The following is a 14,414-nucleotide window of genomic DNA, read 5'->3' on the forward strand; positions in this document are numbered from 1 at the left end:
GGCCCCGAGAGCCCGCCCCTTGCGCCACCCGCCCGGGCCGCTCCCGCCCCCGCCCCGGCCGCTCCCGCCCCGGCCCCGGCCGCTCCCGAGTAGCCCAGCGCCCCGGGCTCCTCCCGCCGGGCGTGGGCGTGGCTTGGCACGCGCCTGCCTTCATCCCGGGACCGCCCCCGGGACCGCCCCCAGAGTGCGCGGGGGACGCTACGGCCTCCCAGGCACTGGCTGAGCCACCTCGGCTGATCACCAGCCTCCCGCTGCACCATCATAAGTCCCAATCCCGGAGACCGCGCACGGGGTACCCTGTAAACCCGCACCCGCTGTAAACCCGGGGCGGCGGGGCGGGGGGCGACAGAACGGAGAACCAAACAGGCATGGTGTCCACCTTCCGCTGAGCTGACAGTCCGGGGTAACCACACAAAACCTGTATCGCTAACCGCAGTACCAAAGACGGGCAAAGGAAGTGTCCCAAGGCCTCTCTCCAAGGATGAGCGTGCAAAGACCCAGAGGCAGGACAGACAGCTGAGAGGGGGCTGCTGCAGAGGCTGCCACGGGACAGAGTGGCGCCGCGTGGACAGGGTGCGCAGCACCGCCCTCCCCCCCACCCAGGCCCCGGTGGAGATTGGCTGTGTCATCCCCAGGGCGGTGGGATGTCACTGTGAGGCTTTAGGCAGAAGAGAGACAGATCTGACTTATGTCTGTAGGGAAAGAATAGGGGAGTGGCAGGGATGCCTGAAATTGGGGAACTAGTTAGAAGGGCAGTCCTGGAGACCAAGGAGCTTGACTGAGATCCGGAGAGAAACAGACCAGCCCAAGTTCTAACCTGGAGACAGGATATAGCCAGTTTGGTGATGGATGAGCCATCGTCCTCTATTTAATACAAATATTAGCACCTACCCTAAGAGTTGTGGAACAGATCCAACGAGTTCATCTGTGTGAAGTGTTTAGCTGGGTGCCTGGCTCACAGCAGCAACACACACACAGCAGCCATTTCTTATAGGTGTTTTATACAGGCAGACAGTCTGCCCAAGGCTACACAGTATGTTGGCAATGTCTGGGCTCCCAGGCCAGTGCTCTTTCTGATACTGCCCTCCATCTTCCTGGTATTCAGGAATATTTACATTAGCAGTCTGAACTGTTCTGTGCCTTTTCCAAAAGCTCTGGGCAAGGACCTTGTATCCCCTGGTATACCCCTGGTATGAGGAGGGTTGTGATCGATGCGACCTGGAAGACGTTGGTGCCTAGAACCATCCCAAGCTTGAGGGAAGCTGGTGTCCTCCTGTGAGTGCCCTACACACATCATTAGCCCATACAGCCCAGGCTGTGTGCTGCCCCTTCCGCTTCTTTGGACTCCTTGCCTCTCTCCTATCCTGGCTGGCACCCTGCCCCCTGAATTTGGGCTGAAGAAGGAGATGGAATCAGAGGTATGGGAATCTCTACCTCCTTCTCTCAGCCCCTGGGGCCACAGAAAAGCAACCACACAGAGGGCTCATTGCCCTGCCCGTCCTAATGCTGGCCTTTGAGGACCCACCCAAGAGCTACAGCGTGGATGCCCCAAGGCTTGCACATGTCCTAGGCTTTGCAAACTTCCAAATAGCTTTTAATCTCCTCTTTTGCCTCCTGACACCCCTAGAGAAAAGTAGAGCTGAGGTTTAAACTCTGATGCTAAGGAGGGCAATAAGCACATTTGACCTGCTTTTGGGGGACAGAGACCTTGCTTTGCTGGACTGTGGATCCCCGGCATCTGGCATCACCCCCACACGTTCAAAAAAATGAATGATTTTTTTTTTTAGATTAAGGCATAAGTCACATACCATAAAATTCCCCCTTTTAAGTATACAATTCAGGGGTTTACACTGTGCAACCATTCACTACTGTCTAACTCCAGGGCATTTCATCATTCCCAAAATAAAAAAAAATCCCCATACGCAATTCCCCAGGCCACTTACCCCACACCACTCCTCTCTTCCCACCCAACAGGGCCCAGAGCCATGAAACTGAAAATCAGGGCTCCGTGCCCAACAGAAGACTTTTGTCTTTGAATTTGCAAGGGTCAGAGCTAGTTAGGAAGATATGGTTTGAATGTCGAAACCCTGGCAGTCTTATGGAACTTTAATGATTTGTAGGAACTGCAGACAGATTGTTTAACATCATGTAACCTAAGAGAAGGAAGTGTCGCTGACTCTCAGCCACGATGAACCCGTATTTCCTGACAGATAACAAGTGGCTTTAATGCCAGGTCCCATGGCTGGAAGGAGCTCCAAGGTCATTGGGTCAATTCGGGGAGCAGGTGAAAGAGAGGCAGGACCCCCCACTTGAGGAAGAGGCAACCCTTAACTCTGGCGAGCCTGATAAGTACTTTCCTTTTGCTCCTGTATTTTCAGTGAAATGTATGAGCCTCAAAGGACAGGGGGAATCTCCCTATTTCCTCTTCTCTCCCCCAGAATGTGCTTTGGTTATAGTGCTTCCAGCTAGGGAAAGACTGTATTCCCAAGGATAGAATTCTACTGCTGGGCCATCTGGACCCCCGAACTGAATGGCTCATATTCAACAGAAGGGCATTTCTTGCTGGGTGTCAGTACCAGGCCAGTGGACAGGTTCGTGAAGCTGCCCCCTGCTTCAGGCACAGTCATCCTGGAACCAGCCAGCCAGAGGCCATCTTTAACAAGTGGCTTCTGACCTCTTTTAGGAGTCGCCTCCATTCCCATCAAGGGGAGGGGGTGAGAGCGAAGAGGTTGTTATAGGCAGGCCTGGAAGTGGTATGCTTCCCTTCTGCTCTCATTCTGTGAGCTGGAACTCATGGACACACCCACTGTGAGAGGGGTCAGGAAACGCAGTCTAGCACATACCCAGGAGTATGGGGGATGCTGGTAAGCTAGGTCTTGGCCTCCCTGGTTTTCTTCCTGCACCTCTGCCTGTCTCTTCTTGGGCCCCTGGCAGGCTCGGGCTCTGCCTCTGTCCGGTCAACACTGGCAGCCCCAGGCCCTTCACTGAGCCCACACCCAGCCTCGTTTGCAACGCAGACAGCCGTGCAGGGCTTCTCTGCCCTGCCACCGCCCTGCCCCCTGGCCCAGGAACCCAGCCATAGCAAGACCTGAGAAGACGATGGTTCCAATCAGACATCTGGTCTCTTGGGCATTTATGGAGGGAATTTTGAAAACGGGGTGTGTGATAAGGAGAGCTAGAGATCAAAGGGCCTGGAGAAAAGGGCCAGAAAGGTCTGGATGGCCAAATGCAAACTGTGCTTACAACAAAGGACAGAACCCACATGCGGAGGAGGCTGGAAGAGGGGGAACAAAGCAGAGAGGATGCCGGGTCCTCATGTATCCTAGCGGCCCCTAGAGCCTCCAGGTTGAGGAGTTTTCTGGCACCTGTCCACAAGGTTCTGAAGACTAAACCTATTTTTATTCAGGTAGAAGTGAGTCTTTGTTCCTAAGGCAGCACAAAAATGAGACCCAGTTTGGCAGGGTCAGCCAGCTCAGCCAGAGATCCTTCTATGGTGTGGGGGTCCTGCCGGGGAGCTTCTGCCCAGCCAGGGACATTTCCCACCCTGTTCCTTGCTTCTGGGTGGGACCAAGTTCTCACTGAAGGACAGTGAACAGTAATGAGACACATCACTTCTGGTCTGAAGCAGTTAAGAAGCAAAGGTGGCTTCCTTCCCTCTTCCTAATTGATGTGGGAAACAAAGGCAGAAGAAAAAATATTAAATTTCCTTCCTACCTACAGCCACGGAAGGTGGTACTCCAAAAACAATGGGAAGATGCCAAAAGAAGGAACAGAGAAGCTAGTTTGAAGGAGCTCCCGACAGCCAATAGGCAGAGTGACATTCCTCTAGGGACTCAACTGCTTCGATCTTAATACTTTGCTGAGGGCAAAAGACAATCCTATCCCGAACCCCCACCCTGCCACCGATCCTGTAAGTCTACTTTAACATATAAAGTTTCCTTTAGAAATTTCCTTAATCTCTAAACCACCAAGATATGTGTTGGCAATCACTCCCTCCCCTCACCCAGGGAACTGGCCCACTGATACACATCTGAAGGGTTTCATGACTCAGGTTTTATTAAACGGTAATAAATGACTTTTTCCCAACAATAGCTAGCCCCCTCAAGGTCCTGGAAACCTTGCTTCCAAATTCCTTAGAGACTCACGCTATCTCTAACCCCCTTCCAACTTGAAAGTCTATAACAGGCCACTCCTCATGACCCCGGTGCAGCTTTTTCTGCCCATAGGTCCTGTCCCCGTGCTGTAATAAAACCACCTTTTTGTACCAAAGAGATCTCAAGAATTCTTTCTTAGCTGTTGGCTTTGATCCCTAATATCTTTCCTACATCACCAGTGAAGTAGGAAAAAAAAAAAAATCAGTGGGTAGATTTGTGGGGAGCGTAAATGGTGGTCCATATGAGAAGAGCATCAGAGCATGGGCAGAGGCAGCCCAAGGGGGTCAGAAGATCGACCACATGCAGGGGATGGAGCAAGCAAGTACCTGTATTTCTCACCAACAGGAGGGAGAACACAGGAATACGGGAGAGCAAGAAGGAACCTTGTGGCATTTAATACAAATCGGTACTCTTGGCTTACCATATACAGAGACTGAAGGCTTACCATATACAGAGACTGAAACATACAGACGGAGAGTCTACCCCAGAAGCAGCAACACCTCAGAACCATAAGCACACCTTGTACCTAGATCTTGGCTTCTAAACACCATTTTCCGGTAGTCAGAACCCTGGAAAAATGCCTGGCTCCAGGAAAGTACAAGGCAAGCCCAGCACATTTTTGTTTGGAAGGCAGTACTCAAAGAAGGATGGGAAGATGCCAAAAGAAGGAACAGAGAAGCTAGTTTGAAGGAGCTCCCACCAGCCAACAGACAATTTCGGCCTCAAAGCACATAGACAAAAGCAACAGACAATTTCAGCATTGAAATAAATAATGACAATAACAGATTATAATCCATAGAAGAAAATATGAATCCATGAGTCTAAACAGGTACAATTAAACAAATGGAAGGGAAAGCTCTTACAACAGAACGCCCGCTAATAAATGTTGGAGGAGTAGTGAAAATAAAGAACAACCATTTTGCAATGATTAAGGTTATCCAGCCAACAGTCATAAATGGGTGATAAATATCGTGGGTGAAAGTGGGGTAAAGAATAGTGGATTTATATCACTTACCGTGATTCCACACAAAATAACTATTAATTACAAAGAGGGGAAAAAAACCTTTAGGTCCGAGAACCTCGCAGGCGCTGTCTTACTCAAACAACCAACATTATCATCTGTAATAGCACAAATATATGTCACATACCCCCCAGTAGGTCACAATAAGATGACATCACTAATTTGATCGCCCCACCAAAGAGGCATATCCTGAATCTGATCAGGAGGAAGCTTGGACAGACTCAGGCTCAGGCACATTCTCTGTTTCCTTTAGAAGATCAAGGGCATCAGACTCAGGAAAGAGTGAGGAAGTGCTCCAGGCAAAGGAGGGAATCAAAGCCATGGTAAGTGGGTGTAATTCATTATCCCAAATCAAACCTTTTTATTACAAAGAACATCACAGGGGCATTTGGCAAAAGTGGAATGGGGTGTCTAGGTGAAGGGCGTCTGTGAATTCTTGCAACCTTTCTGCATGTTAAATTGTTTCAAAATAAAATTATTATTATTTTTTTTTTTTAAAAAGCAGTAGGAATTGGGGCACCTGGGGCTCAGTTGGTGAAGCATCTGCCTTGGGCTTGGGTCATGATCTCAGGGTCTTGGGATTGTGTCCTGCATCAGGCTCCCTGCTCAGAGGAGTCTGCTTCTCCCTCTCCCTCTGTTCCTCCCCAGGGCTCATACTCTTTCTTGCTCAAATAAATAAATAAAATCTTTTTTTTTTAAAAGATTTTATTTATTTGACAGACAGAAATCACAAGTAGGCAGAGAGGCAGGCAGAGAGAGAGGAGAAAGCAGGCTCCCTGCTGAGCAGAGAGCCCGATGTGGGGCTCGATCCCAGGACCCTGGGATCATGACCCAAGCTGAAGGTAGAGGCTTTAACCCACTGAGCCACCCAGGGACCCCAAAATCTTAAAAAAAAAAAAAAAAAGTAGAAGAAAAAGCAGGACTAGATCTGTCTCTTTCCCCTTCCACTCGCCAGTTGGAGAGGACATGGCAGAGGACTCTGCGGGACCAGAGGGAAGGAGCCTCAGTCCCTTGACCACCCCTGCACCAGAGCCCCCTTCCCTTCCTGGCTGGTCCGGTCTGCTATTTTTGACCCCACATAAACTTCTATTGTCTGAAGCCGCTGAGCTGGGGGTGGGGGGAGGGTCCTGCTTTATCCCGACTCATCTACTTACTCAACAGCCCACTGTACTTCTCCACTTGAGGTCCCACACATCCCGAGGAAACATCTTGCCCCCAAACTCATCAGCTGTATTACTGTCCTCCTCAGAAACGCAGGCGCATCTTCCCTTTCTCTCTCGGCTTTGTCCCGGCTCCTGTCCCATCACTTGGTCTCCTCCATGCCTACCCGTCCTACTTCACCCATCTTCTCCCCGACCTGGCCCTGTGGGGCTGGTTCCCCAGCCCACCATCCTGCTCCTTTCCAATTCCCCTCCACTTAGCACTGCCCAGAACACACACGGCTCACACTTCCTTGTCCCAGTTCCTGCTGCTCTCCAACTGGAACACCCTGCCTGTGTCCAGGCCATCACGTGAAGACCTACTTTCCTCGCAGCCTTCAGCTCCTAAGACACCTCGAGGAGACCTTACCTGATCCCCTCTCCCTAAGGCCCTAGGACACAGCCCATCGCACTCATGGGCTGACACACCAGTCTCCCCAGAATGCCAAGCTCCTTGATACCCACTGGAAGGAATGTTCCCCTCCCGCCCCCAGCTAAGTCAGCCCCCAGCCCTCATCCCCTGCTGCCACTACTTTACTATGGGGTTTCTCTCAAGCTAACTTTGGTCTTGGACCATTCTGAAGCTGTGAAGAGGAGAACAACCATCGCAGGAGTTTTCGTTGTCCAGTTGACACGCAACAGGCAGATGCTGGAAACGAAGTATTCCCGGCGATTCTCTTGGCTTAGAGTTAGTCCCCCAGTCACCACCCCCACAATGGCATTCAACCTGTCAATGACCTCACAGTCATTTCTTGAGGGGGGACACATGCAGGACCCTGGATATGCAGTACATGTTCTTGACTTGCAAGGCTGGTCTTAGCTTCTTGGGGCTGCCATGGTCTCCTTCATACCTTGAACTCCCCAACCCACCCTCAGGGCCTAGTACAGGCCTGGATGCATCCTGGCTGCTCTGGAAGCCCTTACTGCCCGGCCAAGACTGCCACCTTCCGGGAGCTACGAGCCCAGAACAGCGCTGACTGGCACCGTGGCCTGAGGCCAGGCCCATCTGGCATGAGAGTATCCCCCGAGCTCACAGCCCCGCCAAGAAGGCAGGACAGAAAAGGTGTATTTCTGTGCCTGGTGGTTTCCTCTTCCCAATTCAACTTTTGCAACAACGAAGAAGAAAAAAGAACCTGATATATAGAAGCAGAGTTTCTCCTAGACATCCTCTTTATTCCCAACCCTCAGCGAGACACATTCTACCCCCATGAGATTCCTGAGGCCCATTTTATGGGCGGGAAAGTAAAGGCACTGTGGTGGAGTGCCGCTGGAGGTCAGCGACACCCGACTTACGAAGACCCACGAATCCTAACCTTCAGGGACTCCACCTAGGGATGCAGCAGATCCAGAAAGACGGTCAGGGCCGGCCTCTCTGCCGAGGGTTTCTAAGTAACATCGCTGCTCTGGCGGCCAGCAGCCGTCAGGAGACAGGGAACAGACGCAAAGCCGGGGCTGGCCCTGCCCTCCGCTGGCCTCCATCTCTCAGGACCAGGGCTGTTATGTGCCCGCACGGGGCTCCCCAGAAGGAGAAATAACACAGCTAAGTCTAGTGCCGGTGGGCAGACTGAGGTGAGGGCCCAAAGGGGCACCCCGAAAAAGGCTGCCAGGTTGGAGACCCATGGGGTCTGGTCCCAATTCCAGAGCTGAACAAGGTTGGGAGGGTGCGCCCTGTCCGCATCCCAAGGCCGCTCCTCGCTGTGGTGTAAAACAGGGGCTCTTCTCTCCAGAGACCTGACGCTGCCTCACAGCTTGCTCCGCGGGGCCTCGGTCAGGGGCCGCTGTAGCCGCCACACCACCTTCACGGGCTCCGTGGCACCGTCCAGCTGGCGGAGGCCGTCCAGGTCCCCCGTCTGCCTGTACCACCACAGGGCCGGCTGCAGCGCCGAGACGGGAATGCTGAAGTTCAGGTGAGGATAGGTGGCCCCTGTGTTATTGTCCCTGGTGTTGCTGGCCACGATGCCTGTGGAAGGGTCAAAGAGGAAAGGGGGTGTGAGCCGCGGGATAGACGGATGGACGTACGAATGGGAGCTGAGGCCCATCCCCAGCCTGGAGCCTTGCCAGAACAGTACAGTCCCTGCCTGCCCCTCAGCTTCTCAGGTCACTGCAAAAACGGTCCTCAGAACTAGGAAAGTCACCTTGGAGCAATGGTCATGACTGAAATACAAGACACGTTCAGATGTCGCCGGTGATTCCATGAGAACTTTCTCTGCTCCCAGATGCAATCCAGGGCCCCGGCAGCCTCTGGCTCCTGTCTCTAGAGTCTTCTCCAATCTGCATCAGTTCCAGTCTTTCCCCACTGTTGGTGGCCTAGACGCTTAGAGGAGCATAGGTCAACTGTTCCGCAGAAGGTCCCTCACACTGGGGTCACCCAGTGTTTCCTCACGGTAAGTATGAGGTCTGACGTGCTTGGGAATACCATCCCGTGCCCTTCTCCGGGCGACCCGCTGGGAGATGGAGGATGTCTGTCAGCACGTCTGTGATGCTAGCTAACCTCCATCACTTGGCTAAGATGCTGTCTGCAGGCTGCTCTACAGTGGGCAACAGACTGTGGGCAAATGCCTAAGAAATTTGGGGAAAAAGTGTTTTGCTGGGATACGTAAAGGCTCAAGACAAAAAGAACCATCAGCACTTCAACACTGTGCTCTAACTGGTCAATCTGTTTCTCGCGGGGCTGTGAGGTAGGGATTCCACCAGTACTATGTGTTCCACAGCTGAAGAAGCAAGAGATTCCACTCCCACTAGCTAGCACAGCATGAGGTTCCTCATGACCTCAGAAGTAAGGGAAGGGGAAGCACCGCAGGGGTCCTGGTGCCGGCGTGCAGGTGGAGGGGTCCACATGTGCTCACAGTTGGCTTTTTTTTTTTTAAATGGATGTATTATTTTGTTTTTTATTACCAAAATTTTAAAATGGAAAGATTTAACAACCACATATTAAAAAAAGAAAAAGGGTCACAGTTGCTAGCGAATAGCTGCAGAATTGGGCCATATTAACCCCACAGTCCTGTGTCAGGAGGCCGTGGGGTGCTGGAGTGGGGTTCCGTTCACCCCCGCGTCACCCCTGACATTCCATTCCCTGCTGTCTTTACTCCCGTACTCATTCACTTGACCTGTGACTCTTGGACTAATCCAATTCCTGAGTGTCACAGATCCAATGAGGTGTGGGGACTTATCTGAGGTGACAGGGTGGCTTAGTGGCAGAGAAGGAACCGGTACTCAGATCTCTTCCCTCCCTGCTCAGCCTCTGTCCCTCTCCACCCTCGAGCGCACAAGCGCCTGGCAACTTTGGCTCACTACCTCTTGGGCATCAGGCCCACCAACGTCCCAGGCCAAGGGTGGCTCCCAGGGCAGGATGCCCAGCACTTACTAGATGGCACTGAGGCTCCAGCAAGGGCAAGGCTGGGAGAGGGCAAAGGGGCTGCTTACCCAGGAGGTCTCCTGTGCGGGCGGAGAAGAGGGGTCCCCCGCTGGAGCCGCCATGCACGGCACAGGTGGTCTGGAGCATCACTGGTCTGCCGTCCACCCGCACCACAGCGGACAGGATGCCTGAGGTCACCGAGGGCCCACAAGCCTGCCCGAAGATGCCGAAGCCCACCACGCTGACAGCTTCTCCTGCCCGGGGAGAAAGGAGGGCGAAGGCAGGGAGTCGCCTCTGTCTGACAGAACTCACACGCTCCCCATCCTGCTCCCTGCCCTCTCCAAAGTCCCAAAGCTGCCCTGCTGCTCAGATACTCCCGCCTCCAGGGAGTCGGCCCCAGGTCCCTACGGGAAGAAGCCAGGACATCCACTGAGCTCTCCGCACCTGCTCACCACTTGTTCCTGACATCAGGCTGTTCTCCGGCCCTCATGTCCCTGCTGGACCGGGGAGCTGCTTTTCAGGGTCCCTGGTACCCAGCCCTGTGCTCAATAAATGTTTGTGTGGGTGAAGCATCTTCCTTCAGCTCAGGTCATGATCCCGGGGTCGTGGGATCAAGCCCTCCATCAGGCTCCCTGCTCCATGGGGAGCCTGTTTCTCCTTCTCCCTGCCACTTCCCCCGCTTGTGATCTCTCTCTCTGACAAACAGATAAATAAAACCCTAAAAAAATAATAAAAATAAATGTTTGTGACATTAATACCCATCTCCTCCTAAGAAGTCTCTTGGTTAAAAAAAAAAAAAAAAAAAAAAGTGGTCATCGCTTCTCGGCCTTTTGGCTAAGATCAAGTGAAAAAAAAAAAAAGATGGTCATGACGATGACCAAGAACCTGCCAGTAACTTCCTTTACCAAGTGCTCGTGCATGGCAAATGCAGCTAATTGCTTTACAGGCAATGTCTCACCCACACCTCACAGTGCCCAGAAGCAGGGAACATTATCCCCATTTTCCAGATGTGGAAACTGAGGCAGAGAATAAGGAGTTGCCTGTCCAAGGACATAGGGCTAGCAAGTGGCAGAGGAGATGCCCACTTGGAGACCTCAGGCACTCCCCAGGCAGTGTGCCACGCCACTGGGGCCTCAAAAGCAGAACAGCGCTCTGGCAGGCCTGCGACGTTATAAGGAGCCCCCAAGCTCAGCCCCTCCACAGGACACCGCTGCAGGGCCTCAGGGGGAAAAAAAAGGTGTGCCTTACCCTTCATGGGGACCCCACCACCCGCCCCCAACACACACACCCCCACCGTGCCTAGGACCTGACGCATGCTGGGCACAAGCAGGGAAACCTCCAAGAGCAACCCAGCCAGAGTGCTCAAGGCAGGCTGACTTCATCCCAGACTCCTGCCACCGTCATCATTCTGTCAAGGGCGAGGCAGGGAGCCCGCCTAGGGAACCAGGCCCACGATCTAGAGGGTTCGAGTGCCCAGCACTTTGCTTCCTGAGGTCCGCCACAGACCATAGGGCACCCTGTCCTTTACCTTCTTGGAAATGCTCAGCCAGTACCGGCAGGGGGACATCGTGTAGGTCCTCCTCCAAGCTCACTAGTGCTATGTCATAGGGACAGGTCTCCTGGGTGGCAAACACCACACGTCCCCAGATTGTGGCACTCCTAGGAGCAAGGGAAACAAAGTGAGTGCTAGCTTTCTGACCCTTCAGCGCTGGGAGGAAGCAAGGGGATGACAGTGACTCTAGAAGTCATGCACTTGGGGGTTAACGGGTGGCCCTGACATGTGCCAGGCAGGCATCTCTGGGCACACCCCTCGGCCATCCTGGGATACTTCCAAACATAAGCTTCACACTTCTATGTAAGCTCCCTGCCTCTCACCATATTCCTAAGCCCTGACACCTGGAGAGCGCTGTGGGCCGGCTCACGTGTTAATGCTCTGTGCACCCCATTTCATTTAGTTCCCATCGAAGCCCTAAGAACCAGGCGCTGGTGTTACCGCCATTTGAAATGGCACATCTGAGGCCCAGAGAGGTTGAGTAACTTCCTCAAGGTCACACGGTTAAGTGGCAGAAGCCAGGGCACACATTCCCAGTGTTTTCCTTCACGGTCTCATTGCAGGAAAACAATCCTGCCAGTTGGTGGGGCAGGCGTAGGATTTCAACGCTGTGTCCCTGTTTACATACATACATACACCCTAGCACATCTCTGCTCTCAGTGTGTCCCAGACTGTGTTCCAAGACTTTACAAGTCAACTCAGGGAGAGGCAGCATAGACTGGCTTGCCTGGGATCACAGAGGGGCCCCCGTCCTACACTGCAGGAAAAGCTTCCAGCAGACCCCATGGGCTCCCCAGAAACAAGTGTGTGTGTTGTCAGGGGAGGGGGAGTGGACACCACTCCTGCTGGAAATCCTCATTACCCTCTTCCTTATAGCGCCATGGCTGTCCTGCCGGCTGCCGGGGGTGGAGGGGAGGGGTTAACCCTGGAAATTCAGTAGAGGGATTTGGAAAGGCCTGGGCTGCAAGGCTGGGCTGAGCCGGGTACAGAACCTCAGGCATTAACAAAAAGATGCAATAGTGCTCTGCTCTTGCCTAAGTCTGGCACCTGGGAGGTCCCAGAAACAGACCGCATCCTAGAAACTAAGCCAGGAAGCTAAGGCTGCTGTCCCTGCTACCAGGCAAAAGATAGGAAAGAAGGCCAAGGGCCCTTTCCCTGCAGAGATGGAAGTGACTAAAGTCCAAACCTGGCTGCCAGGATCATCCAAAGATTGTTCCAGTGCGTCTGTGGGCTCCGCCCCAATCCCACATTCTAACTAGGTGTAACTCCACACATGTAATTTTTACCGGGATGGGAAGTTCTGCTTAAGATCTAAGATAGCGATCAAGTAAGATTAAGAGGCTCCTCTCCTGACCCCAGAAAGGCAGCATTCTGGGCCTCTGAGACCTCACCACCCCTCTCAGGGGAGACAAAACAGGGTGGGGAAGTCACCATCCAAAGCTATGAGACAGCAGAGTTCAGAAGGAATTCAAGCTGGGAGAGGGTGCTCAGAGACGCCCGCCCAGCCAGGGATACTGAGACTCCGCCCTGCCCCCCCAATCCACAGCTGCCTGACATTTTTTTTTTTTTTTTTTTGCTCAAGCCCCGCTCACCCCCTGCCAAGGAGGAGGCCCCGAACGCCCTACATTAAGGTTGTGAACGCCGAGGATGAGCGCAGGGCCTCAGGTCTCTGACCGCGTTACGCCGTCAAAGCATCAGCATGACGCCAGAAGGCCTCCATTATCCTCAGAGTTACGATCCGAGACCCCCGGGGCGGTTAGAGTTGGGGCAACTTTGCGGGCCTTACTTAGGGGGCGTGGCGCGCACCAGCACCCTGGACGCCTCCCGAGGGGCCACATGTCGGCAGGTCACCACGAGGCGGGGCGCCACGGCCACTCCGGAGCCCCAGACGGTGCCGCACTCCACCAGCACGGCCGCAGCCGCCCACGGGGGGCCGGGGTCTCGGAGAGGCAGGCCCCACGGCGCGCCCATTTCCTGCGGCAGGAGGGCGGCCAGGGCGCGGGGGCCTGGACCCAAGCGGCCGAGTGCGGCTCGGGCGGCGCGCAGGAGAGGGGCGGCAGCGCAGAGCAGCGTGAGGCCCACCCACTCGCGGGCTTTCCAGCAGAGGGGCGCGGCCACCAGCGCTACGAGAGCCCCCGCGGGCCGTGCCGCGAACACGCCGCCGCCCTCGGTGCCCGGCAGGCAGCGCGCGTCGGTGAGCAGCAGCGGGCCGGTGGCGTTGCTGAGCACGCCGCGGCTGAGCGTGTTGAGGAAGATGTCCGGGCAGAAGGCCCCGAACGGGGAGCCGCAGGCCAGCAGCGGCGCGCCCTTGGGCACGGCCCCGAGAGGCGCCACGGCCATGGCCGGCCTGCTCTCCTCCGCCGCCGCCGCCTCCTCCTCTTCCTCCGGCTCGGGCCGCACGCGCAGCAGCGCGAACCATCCCAGCGCTCTCAGCTGGTCCTCCTCCTCCTCCTCCGACACCTCGTCGTCCGGCGCCGCGTTCGCGAAGCGCCACTGCTCGGCCGCCTCGCCCCCGAAGAGGCGCGCGAAGTGGGCTCGGAAGGCCGGGCAGCTCAGCAGCAGTAGCAACTCGGCGGGCCGCGGGGGCTGTAGGAGCCGCCCGCGGGGTCGGGCCGGCGGGTCGGGCTCCGGGCCGGCGCATTGGGGCGTGCACAAGCCGGGACGGCCCCTCTCCGCGCGGCCTGCGGGGCTCGCGGCTGCCGGACCCCACTGCACGTGCAGGCGCAGGTCGTCATCGCAACTGTCGCTGGGCAGGAAGGAGGCGCCGGCCGTGGTCAACGCCGCGCTCCCGGCCCGCAGGAAGGGGGTGAAGATGCCCCCGTGGCACAGCACCAGGTCCGGGCCGCGGCTCAGGATCACTCCGCTGCAGCTCCACGAGTCCGCCTCGGCCTGCCCAGCCCGGGAGGCGCTCACCACGCAACCCGCTTTCTCAGCCGCCCTCATGGAGGGCCCCCACTGCCGCGCCATGGCCTCCAGAACGATGCACACTGGGTTTCCAGAGGAACGACGGAGAGACAGAGATCCCCGGTCGGGCCCCGCGCGGCTCCCACTCAGCGTCACCCAAAGGGCCAAGCGAGACCTGCAAACACGGACTCCAGCCTTCCTCGTCGGACCCGATTGGCTAAGCCCCAAC

At 55.2% G+C, this 14,414-nt stretch overlaps 1 protein-coding gene across 1 annotated transcript; it reads right to left on the bottom strand.

Annotated features, from left to right (window-relative positions):
* Nucleotides 1–7,526: 7,526 nt before the first annotated feature.
* TYSND1 (trypsin domain containing 1) lies at nt 7,527–14,414 on the bottom strand. Its single transcript, XM_032312396.1, has 4 exons — nt 13,068–14,414; nt 11,258–11,388; nt 9,798–9,983; nt 7,527–8,334 (listed from the first exon to the last, which is right to left on the bottom strand). The coding sequence occupies exons 1-4, from the start codon at nt 14,246–14,248 to the stop codon at nt 8,117–8,119; spliced, it is 1,716 nt and encodes a 571-aa protein (XP_032168287.1). The 5' UTR covers nt 14,249–14,414; the 3' UTR covers nt 7,527–8,116.

Source organism: Mustela erminea, chromosome 14, assembly GCF_009829155.1.
Source record: "Mustela erminea isolate mMusErm1 chromosome 14, mMusErm1.Pri, whole genome shotgun sequence".
In the NCBI taxonomy this organism is placed as follows: Eukaryota; Metazoa; Chordata; class Mammalia; order Carnivora; family Mustelidae; genus Mustela; species Mustela erminea.